The sequence below is a fragment of the Vanellus vanellus genome, assembly GCF_965231255.1.
Source record: "Vanellus vanellus genome assembly, chromosome: 3".
NCBI classification, from domain to species: domain Eukaryota; kingdom Metazoa; phylum Chordata; class Aves; order Charadriiformes; family Charadriidae; genus Vanellus; species Vanellus vanellus.
This window is the reverse complement of record NC_138907.1, coordinates 22,261,386-22,280,197: the sequence shown is the minus strand read 5'-3', so window position 1 is coordinate 22,280,197 and position 18,812 is coordinate 22,261,386. Positions and strand designations below refer to the sequence as shown.

General features: G+C 41.4%; 1 protein-coding gene across 2 annotated transcripts; it reads right to left on the bottom strand.

The window, feature by feature from the left end:
- Positions 1 to 2,798: 2,798 nt before the first annotated feature.
- On the bottom strand, positions 2,799 to 16,942 carry TAF1A (TATA-box binding protein associated factor, RNA polymerase I subunit A). 2 transcript variants are annotated; one of them, XM_082480820.1, is made up of 11 exons: positions 16,610 to 16,942; positions 15,144 to 15,313; positions 13,750 to 13,863; positions 12,308 to 12,506; positions 11,397 to 11,527; positions 10,340 to 10,498; positions 9,150 to 9,216; positions 7,638 to 7,758; positions 6,060 to 6,220; positions 4,698 to 4,858; positions 2,799 to 3,436 (listed from the first exon to the last, which is right to left on the bottom strand). In XM_082480820.1, exons 1-10 carry the CDS (start codon positions 16,737 to 16,739, stop codon positions 4,716 to 4,718), a joined length of 1,395 nt encoding a protein of 464 aa, XP_082336946.1. In that variant the 5' UTR covers positions 16,740 to 16,942; the 3' UTR covers positions 2,799 to 3,436; positions 4,698 to 4,715. The 2 variants fall into 2 exon arrangements, with proteins under 2 accessions (XP_082336946.1, XP_082336945.1); XM_082480819.1 differs by lacking the exon at positions 2,799 to 3,436 and having other exon boundaries at positions 4,510 to 4,858.
- Between the last annotated feature and the right edge of the window lie 1,870 nt (positions 16,943 to 18,812).

Here is an 18,812-nt window from a genome sequence, read left to right as displayed (position 1 = left end):
CTTGGCAGGAGAGAAACCCTCTGGGCTGCCTCTCCGGTATTTCACACGTCACATAGCTGAACCCTCCCCTCTGGGCAGCTCTCATGCCCCTAGAAGCACTCATAAACCTAATCTGTGCATCTTACTCTAAACTGGCTGAGAAATCCTTCACCAAGAAATATGAACAACAGACAAAAATACAACATATGATATCTATACACAGAACCTGATAATCTCTCCCCATTTACAAAAAGACGAGTAATTTTCAATTGCTAACTACTCTTTTACTCAGCTCTTTAAATGCACCAAACTGGGATTGGTTTCATAAAGACTGAATAGGGGTCATAAAATACAACCTAATTAAGGCAGCAGTTAACCAGAGGTACAAGTAAATTCAGGACAAAAAGCTTTATAGGTATATTGCTGTTACCCACAAATCTAGGTATAAATTCAGGGTTAAAATGAGAAGAAATTCAGAAAGAGCAAAAGAGAAAATACATTTAAGGTACCAGCACAACCTGAGGTTGACTAATATTCTGTGGTAAACCTGTATTTAAGCTAATTGGTTTTAGTGGGTTTTATCTCAGCTGACAAACTGATTTAAAGATGCATGAGACTTTTCTGCCGACTTTTCCCTCTGGTGAAGAATGCCTGAGCGATCCCACCAGTCAGCTAGTGAAGTACAGCCTCAGAGGCATATGCAGGTGTCCTGTGTTTGTACACATTGTACTCTGCCTGCCTGAGAGTGACACTTCCCTAACTCCACTCTTCCACAAGCGGACCAAGAGCACCTTGATCACAACCAAGCTGCTTTATCGCTTCGCAAAAACCAAGTGTTTTCCTCTTGTACACCTCTCTACTCATAGCAAGGCAACAAACCCCCACACACCCAGAGCGATCATCAGCACTGGGCTGCACACATCACAAGACACGAGTATGAGAAGAGCAGCACACCAAGAGCCTAAGGGATCCAAGGAAGAGGAGCAAGCTGTGCTTTCCCGCGCAGCTGCAGGGGTGATCAGCCAGTCTGATGCCGTTAGGAAGCAGCTTTAGCACACACCCACTCACTAGACATTTCCATCCAGGAAAGCTTACTGGAAAGCAAGGCTTTGTGATCTGTTCTATTGCTTCTGAAACATTAGTGAGGAGCCAAGCAATTAACAAAAAGCAATTAGCTATTTCTCCTCCCCACAGATCCTAGGAGATTATAGCCAATGCACAGATACCCCTTGTGCCATTTCTAGCAGCTTCCTACTTACTGCTTTCCCTCCATGGGACGCATGCAGAAAGTGAGGGAAGGGAAGCTGCAGGGAGAATTCCACATACAGGGACTCCTCCAGTCATCCAAAACTCTTTCCCCTCTTCCCACACATCAACATTTACTCCCAGAGTCTATCTGCATGTGGCTCAGGGGGAAGCCAAAGCTCCCAGTCCTCGCTTCTCAATACAATAACCAGTGTAACATGACAGCTGAGAATACTCTGTGATTTTAAGTCACCTCAGAGTTTTGAAAAACCTCTGGGTTTTTAAACCATCACCTGTTTTGCTGTGACTAACTTGTGGCATCTTGACTGTCCAGCAGCGTGCCAATAATACCGTCTCTGCTTAGACTTCAATGAACTGGAAATACACCAATCACAAGATTCAGCACTGTGATGAGATAAAGCATTTTAAATCCCTGTATTTAAATCTGCTGAACTATCACCTTATCTCAGTTATTGCTCTCATACATTGGAGAATCAGTGAAATTAAGGCATTACTTCGGTGTCCCCTAGCAATTGACTTATTTTGAAAGCACAATGAACAGCAAGGATAATAAGCGAGGATATTCATGTACTCTTCATTTGTAACTACAGCCTACAAGTTCTCTGTGCTTTTAATTCCTTTAGCATTACTGAGCTCTTTGGGGTAACTAACATTATTCACAGGTTCAACCCATTCCTGTTAAGAGAATGTAAGTGCATCTCTCCCTTTCCTCGGGACATGCCACTTGCAGACAAAAATACTCAGAATACTTACCCGTGTAGAGAACTACACTTCCCAATTACTGAATACTTCGGACCAGGAGGCAAGAGCACTCCTTGCTACTCTGATGAGGGCAGAAAAGTTAGAATAGTTTTACTTGCATTTAGCAAGGAAAGAACGCATAACCTCCCACAGAGCCTACTGTTCGCATTACTCAAGGACTCCTTGCAGTGGGAAGTCTTTTCCACCCACCCCACCTGCCATGGGCCAGCATACCACCTCCAGCCATTCTTTAAATGCAACAACACAAGATTTAGCGGAATTTTTCCATTTACCATTGCAGATAAGAACACCAACTACAGAAAGCCCTAAAAAACTGTACATTCAAACCAGTACAAGGCACATCGATCCTCTGATTATGCAGGGTCTACTCCAATGGTGGTAACACATGAACCTGTTCAGTGCTGACAATATGCTTACACTGCTCTGAAAGCCAAAGCAAGTCCTGCTCGAGCTTCCAGTATGAGCCAGCTACTCAGAACATGGAGAACATGGTGGGAAGAGGAAGGAAGTCAAAACACACAGGGGCGACATGCTTTAAAAGCAGCTGACGCTTCGTTAGCTTGCTTTTCTTGAACTTTCTTAGAACAGGAAAGCACAAGCAGGAGCATCAAAAGCATGAATTAAACCACAGGGAAAGGAGAGGATAGAGATGAAGAGAATTGCAATTTTGTGTAACCATTATGTTAGATTTTAATATTAAAAATACCAGAACAAGAGGGGGAATAACAAGACAACAGGCACTGGGTTTGTGGACCAGAAGATGTGGATTCCCTGAACAAGTTCCTTGCCTCTGCAAAAAGGAGATCAGTGAAGAAGAGATGTGCTATTTGTTTCACAGAAGGAAAAAAAAACCCTCACAGAAGTTGTGCACACAGGATGAAGATGTCAAGTCATAAGAAAACCAAACCTAGACCACAGGATTCAGAGCCAAAGCAGAATATTCCAGTCCACTAGGAATTACCATATTCAAAGTACAACACACAAGCTTGAAAACACAGTATGCACTGAGTAACTTACACAGGGAATTCCACTCAGAACTTGTGATCTGCAGGTTTGTCTCAGGTGTAAGTACTATGGTGTCAGGAAACAGCAAGTTTCTTGCAGGACATGAAAGAGCAATGCTTGACATAGTTACATCAACGCTGGAACTGTGCTGCTCTTCTACTTGCTGACTGCAGCATGGTAGTTCTAGCACCAGGAGAGAGCATGATCCCTTGCAGCAATCCTGCTTCCACAGGTCACAGGAGAAATCCACACAATGGATTAACAGATTTTTCTCAGAGACATCAAGCTCCTCTTTTTTCTCTCATTCTCCTTACTGTTGTCTTCTTACCTCCACCCCAATCTCTGCTGTTTTGTTTCAAATTTCCTCCTCAATAAAGAGACAGTTTCTCGGCTGATGCAACACATACACATTTCCCACAGGCAGCTAAGAGGGCAGAAGGAAAATTATATGGGACAACAACATATAGCAGGGGATCTAGCATTCAATTTTTGCACTATTCTGTGTTAGGTTGTATGATAAAAACTCCTCTGCACACCCACAAAGGAGCAAAGGGAGACAATGGAAGGGGGAAGCCCAAATAATACCCTGCTGGAATGCTGCCAGGTGTATCACAGGAGAGTCACCAATCAAAGGCACATCTTTGCAAGTCCAGAGGAGTGGAGGGGCACAATGGCAGGCAGGAAGCCAAATTAAGGGCTCCAGGGACAGGACACCCTGCCTGGTTGCCTCCCAGGGTTCTCCCAGGACAGCTTTAGCCCCATTATCCAAGCGTGAAACTCATCAAGATGAGTCATTTGGAGCAACAGTTTGGATCACCTTTCAGACTACAGTGGGTTGCTTCCCAGGGGTGTGGGACATATTACAGGAGGGATGCAGGGGAAGACTGTTTTGGAACCTCACAACCTAAATTAACACAGCCAAAACTCAGGTGAAGACCTCCAACAGAACCTAGATTATTACAGATGAGGCAGCAGCATTCTTCGGGAGTCAGAACTAAACTAGCACACAGGTCTGGAATGACAGATAATTGCTACTTTTTTATAGAACATACAGTTATGGCAAGTAGCTCGCTTAACATTTAAGACACATTATCTTAAGGACGATATCACGTGACCCATATTAACCCAGACCAAAATCCCAGATAAACACTCAGCTTTTAAAAGCACAGCCGTACTTCTCCATATACCACTATGCTATTAAAGATTTACTTCATTTAGAGGTAGTTCAAGCAGTTCATCCACCTGAGTTCTACAGACCTGTCATTAAAACAGAAGTAGTGTTTGGAAACCATTTTGTTGTTGTTTACAAACAAACTAGAATGCTAGTTTGTGACAACACATTAACATTTGGTTTCCAAACACAGCGACAGCGCACATTTCAACTCGCAGGCAAGACTGCAAAAAGATTCTAGAAAGTCAAGATGTATTTGTCTAGAAACTCAAGATGTATTTGAAATCAATGCTGTTTGCATTTCACACAGAAATATGGGACTAATATTAAAGAAATACCTCAACCTTATCTGTTAATTTATATTCATTTTATTATAAAATAAATACAAACCAAAGCGTTTTTGCAGAAATATATGAAAAATTCTAGAACCAAGTCAATAGGGTCTGCCTAGAAGTTTTAGAATAGCACCAATACAGAAGTCATTTTCACAGAGAGGAAGAGATACAGCAAGAACCTTAAGGACACCTTCTAATTAATGTTGTACAGAGGAATCTGAAAGACCAGATATTCTCAGGTAGACAGGATTGTGCTTATTCACAAACTTCTTCAGTATCCGAAACCTTTTCACTTGAGCTTTGCAACCTTGGTGTGACACATATTTAAAGTATTTGCAATCTACAGTAAAAAACAAAAACAAAAACCAACAAAGCAATGTAAGTTATACCAGGATACAAGCAAATACAAAATATTTTCACTGTTTAAATAACATGCAAACATCTAAGTTTTCAGTGATGAAAGTAATAAAATGATCCAAGACATGCATAGTAGAGACATAACTGCAGCATTAAATAATCTATCCTCATTTGACCCAGAAAAATATTCCACATAAATATAACTGTATGCTGTTTGCAAAATATTTTTCTCTTTTGTTTTTACTTTCTAATCTATTTGAAGAGTAAAGTCTCAAGAGTGTAAAGAAGCATTGATTTCATACAATAAGTTATTATGTTGGATAAGGAAAACAGAGGCTTAAATTGACACCAATAAGCACAGAAACTTCATTAAAGAAAATTAGAGCTGGAACAACTTTATTAGCCATCTGGTAATAAAAGCTGGGAGACATTTGATAGCATATTACTGAAAGCAAAAAAAAAAAAAGACTTTCAACAGGAGAAATTATTTCACAAAGTCCAGAAGATAAAGTTATAGAAAAGCTGACAATGAACAACTTGCCTATCAACCAAAAGTCCAAAATGGGGTACGAGCCATGGTCTCCACACCATATTCTCGTTCTCAATTTATTAGTTGCTTCTTGGCCTGATACTCCACTTGGTTTTGGCAGAATTTCAAAGAATGCTACTAAAGAGGTCATATTCCTCACCTTCTTACCAAACCGCTGATGGTTTTCACTCAAGAGCTGCCCCCCTTCTCCTCTTTCCTCCATTATAACACCCCCACGGCCCTTAAGGACCAGCTGCTCCCCAGTATTTGCCGAGACACCGCCTAGACTGGCATCCAGCAAGCAAACCCTCCTCAGCCCTCGCAAGATTCACTCAGGAGCATGTTATGCATTTTTGAAACTGTGGTTTGAAGGTTAAACAACAAGCTAAATAGTACTGTGACTGCTCAACAATGCCAGATAAAACAGAATTCTAAACCAGGATAAGACATGTTATGCAAAATATGCCTCACTGTCAAGTATCAAACCAATTTAAATATTTTTCTCATGTTCAGCTTCAAAGACAACAATCTTTCCTAGAAGAAAGAAACTGCATTTCTTCCAGGGAGTAGATCAGCTGCATCCCACCTCATTAGGGCTAGAACTAGACATTATTTTTGTTCTACATATTGAAAAGGAAAGAACATTTCGTATTACCTTTTCCCAGTAAGATTCCAGCTACCAGAGCTTTTTCATATGAAAGGCTTTCATTTTCCTGCCAATTCCTTTTTGCCAAGTAACGGCTAAAATGGAAGGCTGGCCACCAGTCCTTCCTGGAGTTCCACTCTTGCTTGATCCAGTCAAGATGTTTCTCAGAGCTGGAAAAAGGTAAAACAAGTTACATAAAAGCTTAAATTGGGATGAAAAGATGATTAGGAGGCACTAAATTTTATAATCAACTTGCTACAAGTCTCATAAATTGCTAGCAAAGACACACTGACCTTACACTGCAGACAGAAACACTAATCTAAACAGAAATAACTTTTTTCTTGTTTTTAATCCCTGGCAATGCTAGCAAGGCAGGAGGTGAACTCTAGCAGTCTCATTTAGACTTGGCAGTAACACAGATTATGGTGTGAAATGAAGCAAGCCTTTGACTTGTGTGCCAGTTTGTCAATATTAATAAGAAAGTTTCTTCATACTACTCATTTGTTGACAAACTTGAAGGAGTTTGTTTTTAGAAAAGATTTGTGTTACCCTGTGCATAACTCAAAGACTAACATCCCAAATGCTTATCCCAATAACTGTTACACAACGAAGACCTTAAACCAAGCATTTCAGAAATAGAAGCTACCTACAACAGGGAAGTGATATTCCCATAAAACAACCAAGATGCCCAGTATATTTCAAGATACTCTAAAGTTGTGTCTTCAAACAGAAAAATACAGGCCAAGTTAGACTATCATGCCATTTTTGCTAACTCTATTCAACAACACTCCTAGCTTTAATCCACTAGCTTCTGGACCTTAGCAGCAGATGCTGTATAGGTGGAGGTGGCAATAAAACAGCAAAACAGGTCAAATTAAGTACTGAATTATTTTACTGTAAATATATAGGGCTTAAAAAACACAACACACTGTTTGTTGGACAAAATAGAGTCTAGATATTAGAGGCCTTCTGGGCACAGACTGCCTGAGATGCTTTCTTCTGAAATCAGAGGCCACGTCTGTCAGTGTTGGCGGGGACACATCAATCCCCAGGCATGCTGGCTCAACTTTTAAGAATACACTGGCTGCGTTCTGTAACAGTTACCACCATCACACAACACACCAGTCTGTACAGTACCAGCCATGCCCCTATTGCAGCCCACCAATTCTCAAACTAGCTTCAAGTAACGCATACATAGGAACAGAGCAGGAGACCCAACAACTTGGTTTCCCCCTACCCCCTGAAAGAGGGAGATTAGTTATGGGCAGCAAATGCTACCTGAACATCTGAAAAACTCTCCATAAGCATGTAACATGGTAAAAAAAAATCCCAACAACTTTTTCAGGCAATGACAATACTGGAAATTTGGGAATTCCCCTCAATAATAATTTCTTCTTTTCTCACAATGAAAGCACACTGCAGGCAAGCACTACCACAGACCTCAAGATAGGCCAGGTGATGCTTTGATGCTTCCATTCACCGGCAGGGAAGACCAAGGCTACAAAGGGTCACTTTGTCAATTTCCCAAAGGTCGAGACTTGACACACATTCAGTTTCAGAACATCATATCAGAGATGCCACACTTACATTATAATTTGTTTCACCTGTCTCGCCAAACAGCTCCATGCTTTTACATTGTCTTTCCAGCCAGCATAATCCAAGGCTGCAAAAATAACTTCTAGCCCCAGTCGACGTTTTTTTCTTTTCTCTGGAAAAAGATTAGGCTAATTAATGAATTAAATAGATCAGGTTGAGCTCAGTAGTAAGCAACAAGTGAAATACCTCTCAACCCTACCTCCCCAAACGCTGCAACCTTCCGTATTACTGAGGGTTCCCCCACTGCCTTCTGCCTCTTCCAAGAGGCAAAGTGTCATGGTTTGGCCTCAGCCAGCAACAAAGAACCACGCAGCCACTCGCTCGACTCCCACAGCCGTGGGAAAAATCAGCAGAAAAGGGCAAGAACAAAGTTAAGGAATACTTCCTGGCTCTAGAGCACAGCTCATACTAGAGACACTCTGTCCCTGCTCCCATTCTGCTCACAAACTGCTGGTGCAGAAGGCACGTGTAGGACCGCTCACTTATCCCACAATGCCTTGCTTACAATAGTTGCTGTTTCCAAAACTCACTCATCAGTGCTTCCAATGGGCACCACTGTTCAACACGTTCTTCCCATGGGAAGGAAACACAGTGCCTCTGAAATACTTCAAATTCTGAGATGCCACCAAAAAAATTCCCAAAATAAAATGTGGGACTGACACGAATAAAACAGACATTTTGCATCGGCAGTTTTGTATCAGCAGAGTTCTTAAAACAACAACCTAACATATCACAGCAGGTATATGTAGGAACAGTTATTTTAACAGTGTAAGTTTCTTAAAAAAAAAAAAAAATCAGATTGTCCTCATTAGCTACAAAAAGTTATCAAATGTATCATGCATGAACAGAATAAAGGTGTTTTTTAACCAGGAGGTTGGTTTTTTCCCCTCCCAAAAGGGAAGAGCAGAAGAGAGAGAACAATCTTGATCAAGGACATTTTACCAATCTGCTGACCTGCTGGAACATACTAGGTCACAAGACAGACAGCTTGAAATACAATTGATCAGCATGGAAAAAACAGTCTCCAAGTTGGAAGGCTTTTCTATCAGCTTGAAGATAAAACTGGAGGAGGAAGAACGAAGAGGAGGAAGATGTTGTTCTTTGATCAATAACAATGAACTAAAGCATAGATCCATCTCAATTCCTCCAAAAGAGAAAGAAAAAATAAATAAATCAGAGACCCTAAAAATGGGAATAGAGACCCTGGCATTCAGAGTAGGGTACCTCAAAAAAAAAAAAAAAAGTTAATTTTGAGATCCTGGCTGTGCCTTACAACAGTTTCCTGTGATCAGCCTTTAAAATGAGAAAGACATTTGTTTAAAGAAGTTTGTAAATGCCTGCTAGCACATCCAACTTAAAAGGTTCCTGTGACTGGGAAGTTGTTTGTTTTTTTTCCTTAACAAACAAAACTACTTCAAAAGCAGACAGAAGGCTGCAGAATAATTTCAGAATATTATTCTAGATTCACATAAAGGAAAAGAGAAAAAATATTTAAAGACTTACTTGATTTTTGAAGCATGATATTAAAATCTGTCATTAGTTCATGAGAAGGAACAATATCATGCAAGATCTGAAAAATAATAAAAAAAACATTATTTTAATGTGAAAACTTTTGAAGACTTCTACCTGATCAAGGGAAGCACAGGCTTCAGAGTTTTGATTAATTTTACTAATTAAACCACCCAATCCGGTACCTTAGTGCCTTCACACAAAGAACGAATATCTAGGTCCATTTTGCACATCTGTGACACTGCTCTGTGACACAATGCATGAAATACTTTGATGGCTGCTGAAAAACACTGCATGTGACAAATACAACATTCTCAAGGAACAGCTCAAATCCATATCCAGTGTCCACTTTTTAGAAGGCAACATCATTTCTTTCCTAGGCTAATTCTAGCTCCCCCCCCTACTGCTCTGTGCATTGGATCACAGTTTCTGAACCTTTCAGACCAGTTCTTTGATTTGTCACTATCTCATAAGAGATTAGCGTACACAATCACTGCTAAAAAGCACTGAGAAGATGGAATTTTATACATACATGCTACAGTTTAAAAGGCTACACTTTATGAAGCAGTTCTAAAACATCTGCCCTAACAAAAGCTCGTTAGTGCCATCAAGTGGCAAAACAGATTGCAAAACATTGTTTGCAAGAAGCTACCAAGATCAGTGAGCAAGGGCAAGGAAAGCAGGAATTTAAAAGCAACTATACAGAAGCTTAATACAGCAAGGCCTTGCCTGCCAACAGCCAGCAGAAATTAACTTCTATTTCAGCTCAAATGCACAGCTCATTGAAATCAAGCAGAGAAACTAATTGCTAGACAGGATCAATATGTGAAAGAGCAAACATCTAATCCTTTCTTCAATACTGTAAAGATCAAACTGTAACAGAAATCAATGTGTTTTATGTACAAGACTGCTGATACAGACTTCTGGAACCATGTTTACACGTTCTCTGAGCTTGTTTACTGACTTAAAGAAGTTATACAATGTATCAGTTAAAGTAAAACAAAGACAGTGAAGGATCCCGTTTGCTCTACCCGTTAGCATCCCTCCCACTAACTTTCCTCTAACCCTCTGCTTCCCACAAAGAATACAATAGGCTAAATAATGTAGCAGTTCAACTGAACCAAACTGTCAGACCACTGTGCAACATGAATGAACACAGACTGTATCTACTATATAATATATACCTTGAGTGCAGATATGAGTGATTTCTTTGATTCACCATGTCTCTTCAGGAACTGATAGAGGTAAACGTGAGCATTGGGATTAGCAGGAAACTTTGAGTTGTAGGCATATTCATTTAATACTTGGCGGGCTTCGTTATGGTCTCCATAGAACTCCAACAACTAAGAGAAATTAAGTCTGTCATTAGTTTGCCACATGGAGTCATAGATCATTTAGGAATCAAATTCTTACAACTAATCTTGGACTGCCACAGAACTATCTAAGAGCATGGTCGGTACCTAAGAGTGCAGCATTTAGATAAGGCTAACACTACAGTATTTTCATTTTACTAGCTACTCTTACCACAGAGAGACAAAAATTCACACATAGAAGCCACTACAGGAGAAAATTCTTTTAACGCTTATTTGCCAAAGAATTACCAGCACTTGCTCACTGGAAAGAGGCACTGAAGCAGTCTGCCATGTCTTTAAAGAGAGAACTCAACGAGAAAACCTAGCAGCTGCCAGCACCAAGTAAAATTCCCTAAAATGTGCTTAGAGAAGTCAGAGCTTATCAGCATTTACAAAAAGTAAATTATTTCAAAGAGATTTTAAGATTAACTTTATTTAATTAAAAATTCTAAGCAGATATTTAAAAAAAAAAAAAAAAACAAAAACCACAGAACACACAGGGATTGCATGTTTGGTGTCTTTAACATTTAGTGGATCCAGAAAAACATTGCCCTGCCAAAAAGAGCTAACTTGCTTTCAGGAATTTAAATACAGCAGCTGTGCTCCAATTTCTGTACTAGCACCATGAAAACAAAATATGCAAGTTGTTTGTCTATTTCTTTTTCTTGGCAATGCACAGATAGTCCTTTTTGTACTCTGTGCAGGCTCCGCAGTTCTACCAGGATAAACTGTGCTCTAAATCAAAGGCAGTGGGATACATGTATAGATGTGTTGCTTTCAAAATACTTTGTTGTCACCCACACACATATAACAAAGCCACAGACAGACATCTTAATGAAAATTAGACAGGGAAATACAAGAGGAAGATATCTGTAAAACATGCCCTTACATCCACATAGCATTTCACAAAGAGATCCCAGACTCCAGGTATTTTAATGATCTCCTTTAAGTTCACTGCTGCCTTCCGAAAGCAACTGTGCATTTCCTGTTCAACAGATAAGTCTTCAAATCCATCTTGACCTACCAAAACATGAAAGAATGCCACAGTTAGCTCTGCTAATCAAAAGGGATCTTGAAGAAGTGCTTGAAGAAACGATCATGTTTTGCTAAGCAAAGACTCCAGTCAGAGTGCTTCAAAAAAGAGGCCTCAGTTTCCTCAGTATTGAAAAAAGAGGTTTTCCCTGCTCTTATTCAAATGTATTATCACCCAGTTTTAACTCACGGGGCATGATGGGTAGTATTCCACAACAAGATACTACCAGTACAAGGTCTGTAAACCAAATTTAATACTTAGCTTTCACAGAAACAAGTAGTGATCCAGTGTAACTGATAACGCACAGCCAGCAGGTATATGCGCCATTAGACACCATACACAAGTATCAGCTTATGTCCCTTTATAGAAATTGCAATTCCAACACAAGTTTTGGGGGCTTTTCCTAGCACTCAAAATTCTAGCATCAGTCAAGCAGTTATGCACCTATTAAGACACAGCTGTAAGTGGATACATTCCTTTGACCATTATTTTAGGTGATGCTCACTGGATGTAACAAATGTGATTCAGAAAGAGTTTCAGAATAGCATTTCAGGACACTTCAGAAAAAAGCAGGTCAGTGTGCCATTTTGGCACCACCACCATTCCTGATACACCATCCACACCATCGAATTTTGAAGTCTAGTATTTCCCTTTTGTGCCTTCATGGGCACACAAAAGCAGAAGAGCAGCCCGCATGGAAGAAGCGTCATTGCTAATCAGGGTGTCTGCACAAGCAAGGTTGAAGTTTACAGTCCACTAGGACTTACCACGCTCTAACAGGATGTTCTTCTGCTTACACCAGCTATAGTAGTCCAACAGTCCCCTATAAGCCTGAATCAGTTTCATTTCTTTATCCTGAATGGCTGTTTGCTCTCCAAACCTCCAGCTTTCTGCCAGTGACAGGTTTTGGTAAGCTTCATCTATTAGTCCATTACAAAGGAGATGAAAGGCATGCTCTAAACAAACCTGCAATTCAAACAGTCCATACCACAGCATTTCACATCATAAACAGAGAGAATCTCAGCAATACAGCAAAGTTCTACACAGATGGGCAGGGAAAGAGACTTGCATATAAAATATTGCAAACACTGTTAGTTAAGTATTTTAATAAAAGCATTTTACACATATTCTTTTAGGCAAACAGTACCTTTACAAGGAATTTTGGAGAAAAATGCAGGATTGGGAGAATACCAGTGTCACTGAGGGCAGGGAGATGAGCCAAGAACCTAAGTAATTTTTTTCTGTCTGAAGATGCTGGAGAAGCATTAGTAATCAGAAGCACATCTGATATACAAAGATGTATCCCTAGGAAGGGAAAGGGCTGAAGCTTTTGAAATCTGTGGGGCAGAAATTCACCCACCAGGTGGTAGACACTCAGTGGTACTTATCAAGGCAGCAGAAAGCAGTTGTTTCAAAAATCTCCTTTTCATTAACAAGTGCCACACCTGTTTAAGAAGATCCAGAAATAACCAGAGGAAATCCACGTGGGTTGGTTTGCTGATTTTTGTTTTGGCTACCCAACTGCAGAACACCTGAAAGAGGAATGTCCTACCACCCTATAGTGTTGATTAGGAACCAGACAGAAGTCTAAACCTTCAGTTAGCTCTAGTAAATTCTTGTATAGAGCTTCCGTTGAAGGCCTTGAACAAATACAACAGAATGAAAGACAGAAGCACCACCACAAGTGAGAAGCAGTCAAGGAAACCAAAACAAGATAGCCTTGAATGAGCCACCACAGAAAAAGAACTACAGCTGGGTGACACAGGGGTCCACAGTATAAGGCCCACTTTTTTTACATACAGATTAGCTACTTGAAAAGTGATCAAAAAATGATGGCAAAGTTTAAATACAACTGTTTATTCAGGAGCACAGTGGCCAAATTAAGGCCCGGAAGCAAAACTTGGCAGGTGTTAATGCGTAATTAGATGTTATTGGGGCATGCATGAAAAAGAATTTGTTTCCAACGAAACGGTCAATTAAAGTATCTAGGCACTTCTAAGGTCTGACAATACACACCAGTGATAAAATACATAGACCAAATGAGATACAGTTAGGTATAAAATAACCCTTAAAATATCATGCCAGATGTACTATCTTTTTTGACACTATTGTCAGCAATACACTCGGAGAGAGATTCAGAAACTAATACTCAAGAAAGCGTTCAGGTAAACACGTGGAAAATCATCAAGATTGCATTAAGTACACTCACCTTCAAATACCTTTTTACTCCTAGAGTTTTCATCTGTTCTATGAAAGAGATGAACTCTTTCATGCTGCTATGGGAATGATAGCACAGAATTTCAGTTCCTATTCTCCAAATCATCTATTAATGGGGAGAAAGAGATTAAAAATAACCTTAGTACAAAAATGACAACAGTTGTCACCATGCATACAGTCTTATCAAATTTGTAGTTACTGTAACATATAAATAAATTGTATATTTGAACTGTAAATAAAAATGAATACTAAGTGTTGTCTACTGCTATAGTTACACGCTCACCGAGTAGTATTTTTACAACCATTCAGTAGGTGCTTCATAATTGTTCATTACAAACACAACACTTCATCAAAGCTTCTGAAAACTGCATTTCTCAGAATGTTCCCTCTCCTATTACTGAAAACAGGATGTTTCAAAGTTAGTGAAAACTTCTGTTTTCCCTTGATATGTTTCCACTGAGATGCAAGGTGCATATAATTCTTTGAACTAGGCAGTAAAGATTATTTCCAATTAGATGTAGCTTCCCATCTACATGCATTTGTTTTCAAGGTCTGTATACACAATGTAGCCAAATATTCCAGCAGGCTAGCCATATTCAAGTACTCTACCTCATTTATTTAAAAACTCTGATCCCTTTCCTCTTGCTTCTATCTCAGTACCTGCTAGGAGTTTTGTAAGTACTGGAGGAGCTGGTAAAGCCATAAATAAGCCACTAACTTTCGAACAGATTCTGACTGATGGCATGCCCGTGGCAAACATATTTACTGCTTTTCCATTTTAGAAGACTGCATTAAGACAACTCTTCATAAATATGCTCCTGATGGAACTTACACCAAGCCAAGTTTTCATCAGTTATGTCAAGTGCCTATGTAAGAAACCAAAACTAAACTAAACAGAAAAACCCAACAAAACCAAGCCCAGAGAACTTTTCAGGAGCACTGAGCACTCTGTCAGGAAAAACATCAGACAGAACTTCAGATTCTCAGCACCCCTGAAAGGGAGATCTCAGCAGAATTCAAGCTCCAGCAAGATTGGTTAAACCCAGAGCAGAGACGTGCCTGTGCAGCACAGACTTTTGGTGAGTAATTGGACAGCACGCTGCCTTGAGCGCTACCAATAATAAGGTCTGGTGTACCTTCTGCAGCCTGACATCCAAGTTTCTACATCAGCACCTGAATAGTTGCTTAGAAGCTTCAGTGTCTTAAGAAACTAGTTTATGAAAGTTGCCTAACTTCTCAGGTCTTACCTCCAATACCTTTTTTTAATTAAAAAAAATCAAGCCTATGATTAGTTAATTAAGACAAATGTTGGTCCTGAAGTATTATGGATGTTTCTTGCAAGTATTTTTTCAACTGCAAAAGAACTGACAAGGGACACTGGCTTACCTCCGACGGACCCATGTATTCTGTAGAAAAGTCTTTCTCTAGTGACTCAATATAGAAGGTCAGAAACTCTGCAGCCCTTTTCCATTGCTTTTGTAGCATGGCATCCTGAATGTAACTTAAACACACTTCCTTGCTCTTCTTGAAGTTTAACTTGTATTCATGGGAAGATGCTAAAAAAACAAACAAAAACTCAACCAAGCCCACAACTGTCACAGCCCTTACTCAGGTAACAAAATGCCTACCGTTTCAGTATCTCATATATGATCTCTCTCAGACACTACAGAAAGGGATCTTAAGCTACATGGTTTTGAAGTTAATACACCTACTACTCTGCAAGGAAGCAAGACTACAAAAAAAGCTGGAAATATAATACAAAATGGCATTTTCCACAAGCAGCACACAGCTACAGACACTTGAAACAATGAAGATCCAATTATTACACACTACTGCCCTACTAGAATTAGAAGGCCATGGTGCCTTGATAACTTCACAGTATGTTTTGTTATATTTTGGGGACCACTCTTTGCTTACTAATCATCATCTGATTTTGTGACTGCACTGTGCTGAAAATTTGCATACACACATAAAAACAGGCCATTCCAGTCCCAAAGGCTAAGCAATTCCTACTAAAACTAAACATAAATGTAGAGAATCATTCTTTTCTGACTGCAAGACTGGAAAGAGGCCGCTTATCCTTTGTACATGGATACCTCATTTCCATATCTGTTTAAAGCTCATGGCTGTATGCCATGGTCTAGCGTGCCCCTATAGCAATGCTCAAGCCATAGAGCCTTCTGGGAAGGACACACAGAGCTCGCCAAACCACCTCCTACCTGGACGCTGTAGGCAAACGAGTAACTCAAACGCTGTCTCGGAGCAGTTTTATTACTGTGCGTTCTACAAAATTACTTCCATGCAACCTACCTATCGGTCTGATCTTCACACCTATTTCTAACCTCAAAAGTTCCAAGCACTAATAAAATGAAACCCACAGTGACCACCACAGGATTAAGTACACGGAGGACCGTGGCTACTGTAGGTTAAGTCCGACTGTGCAAGTTGCTGAGAAGTCATCCGATACGCACAGAGTCGATGTAACAGCGTTGCGCTATCCAAAGCTAATTTGAAACAAAAACTTCTCCAGAGATTTTGCGGTCACCTGCCCCCAGAACGCCTTTTGTTATCGGTCACCTCATCAGCCCTTATTTTACGAGCAGCCTTCAAGCGCCTCGCAGGCTGCCGGGAGGGCGGCGAAGGGAGGCCGAGAGCGGCACTGCGGCCACCGGGAACCCCAACCGCCTCCCCGGGGGGAGACCGGCGGCGAACCGCCAAAGGAGGGAGGGACGAGGCGGACCGGCCTCACCGGCGCCGGGCACAGCGGGGGCAGAGGGTGGCGTTCCTCCCTCAGGGCCGGAGCGGGGGGGACGGCGGAGCGCGGGGACTCGCCGGGGCCGCGCCACCCTTACGCGGTTGGTAGAGCTGCGGAGGCAGGAAGGGCAGGTGGAGGGCCGGCAGCAGGGCGCTCCCCGCCGCCTTCTTCTTCGTCGTCGTCGTCGTCATCGTCTCCTCCTCCTCCTCCTCCAGGAAGCTGTCCATGGCGCCGCGGGCAGGCCGTCACGCCCGCACTCACCGCCTCACCGCCCGGCCGCCGCGGGAAGCGGCCATCTTTGACCCTGAGGGCGGGATACCTCACGAACCTCCGGCCGACCCCGAGCTAACCCAGCCGCGCCGAACGCCGCCAGCCGGCCATCCCGTGAAGGATGCGGTCGGACGGACTTGCTTCGCCGCAGCTCGGTTTCGACGGCGGCCGCCCCCTCCCGGCGGCGAACGGCGGAGCCCACAGCGCGCATGCGCGGCGGGAGGCGCCGGCGTCCTGAGCAAGATGGCGCCGGTGGTGACATGAGGGGAGGAGTGTGTAAGGGTGGTGTTAGGGCGATGTGGTGGGTGTAAGGGTGATGTGGGCTCTGGAGGTACAATTGCCCGGCTGGAAGCTTGCTGAGCTCCCGGCCATGGCTGCCTGGGAGCTGGTGGCTGAGCCTGTGGAGGCGCCATAGGCCGTGCTTGGCTCTCCTCTGCGTGCGGGGAAGGAGAATGGCTGGCAGAGGGTGAGGCAGGAGGGATCCGGGGGAGCAGGGGGGGTGGCTGGGGGGTGCTCAGTCGTGTAGCAGAGAGCTGTTTAGTTCTACACTTAGCCCAATCGGAGCGTGACTAGAACTACGACTGATGCAATGGATACTCTAAAAGTGATAGTTAACTAGATCCCATTGTCACTTTTTCCATTAGCCGTTTTGGTACTTTTCTGTTAGTTTGTAGTTTAGAAGAATCACGTTCTACAGAAGAAAAGGATTCTGAATTAAAATCTTGTGCATTGCAGAGCAATAATACTGCCTGTGCTCCTGCAGAGTACCTGGTTTCTAGAAATCCACCTGCCTTCACCACAGAACCTGGTTTGTACAAATTTGTTCTGGAACTTGTTCCTTTAAATCCCTTTTTGGAGTGTTTTGGTATGAGTAAAGTCCAGTTTTCCAAGTAAGAACGTACAGGGTTTTTTTCCAGAACAGCTCTGCCATGTGAGGGTGAGTAAATAATAAACTGGCTCAGATTAAAGGTTCATGTAATCCAGTATCCTGGTTCAACAGTGATCAATAACAAGTGTCAAGGGAATAGTACAAGGCAGAACAGTTGTTCGTAGCGTCTAAACATTTAACCTCAGTATCATACCTTAATATGACATTTAATAATCTATGTGGGGATAACAGAAGTATCCCTGTCCTTTTTTTTTTAATCTTCCAATACATGACCAGCATTTCAGTTCACAAGTATTCTATATAATTAATTGTTAGTTAACTTACTTGATGATAAACTGTTACATAGCACCACTTCTTTAACAGTGTCATCTTCTTTGTCCGTCCTGTACAATTTGTACCTCGTATGAGTGACTCATTGATCATTGGTGTTGCCCAAGTGTGGTGTCACTTCCTATAACATTTCTGATATTTTGTTACGTCAGTGCCCGAATTTCACTATTATTTCTTAAAGTTCTCACATTTGCTTAGAAGCACATTTACATTTGGCTTGTTACTTCTGTCATCCTGTGTCATACATGAGAGAGTCTTTGCTGATTCTTACATAAACTAAGCCAACTGATCTTGTTACTGGGTATTAGTAACTTTAGTAGGTACTTTAGAGCAAGAGAGATGGGAGAACTGCTTTGTAACTGCAGACACATAGATTCTTCATGTACGGCAGCACTGCTCTCATAGCGGAATAAGTCTGTTTCCAAGATTGGGGTTGAAGACTGAAGGAAATTTTGTCTGAAATATCTAAATTGAACAAAGTGAAATATTTCTGGTTTATGTCACACACTGGGGAAAGCTAGGTATGTTAATAAGTGGGTAAATATTACCGTGAAATACTTGAAATTGTAGGGAATGCTGGACAGTTGCAGTGGTAAACTCATGTATACGTATCATCTGTGAGCAACTTGTTATTGCACAATAAAGGTAATGACTTAGGCAAGAAGTATATGATCTTGTTGCTCTTGACATCTCCCTTTCTTGCCCTTGTCTTTATGACCAGAGACACCGTTACTTTTTATCTTGGTCTTTTAATAAAGATAAGCTTGGTAACCTTGTACTGACAGGAAATTACTAAATGGCTCTGTCTTCA

Coding starts and splice junctions, on each gene's coding strand:
- TAF1A (XM_082480820.1), bottom strand. CDS start 16,739: ATGGACAGCTTCCTGGAGGAGGAGGAGGAGGAGACGATGACGACGACG. Junction 10,499..11,396: donor TTGTGAAATGCTATGTGGAT/GTAAGGGCATGT, acceptor AATTTCTCTTAG/TTGTTGGAGTTCTATGGAGA. Junction 7,759..9,149: donor TATCATGCTTCAAAAATCAA/GTAAGTCTTTAA, acceptor ATCTTTTTCCAG/AGAAAAGAAAAAAACGTCGA.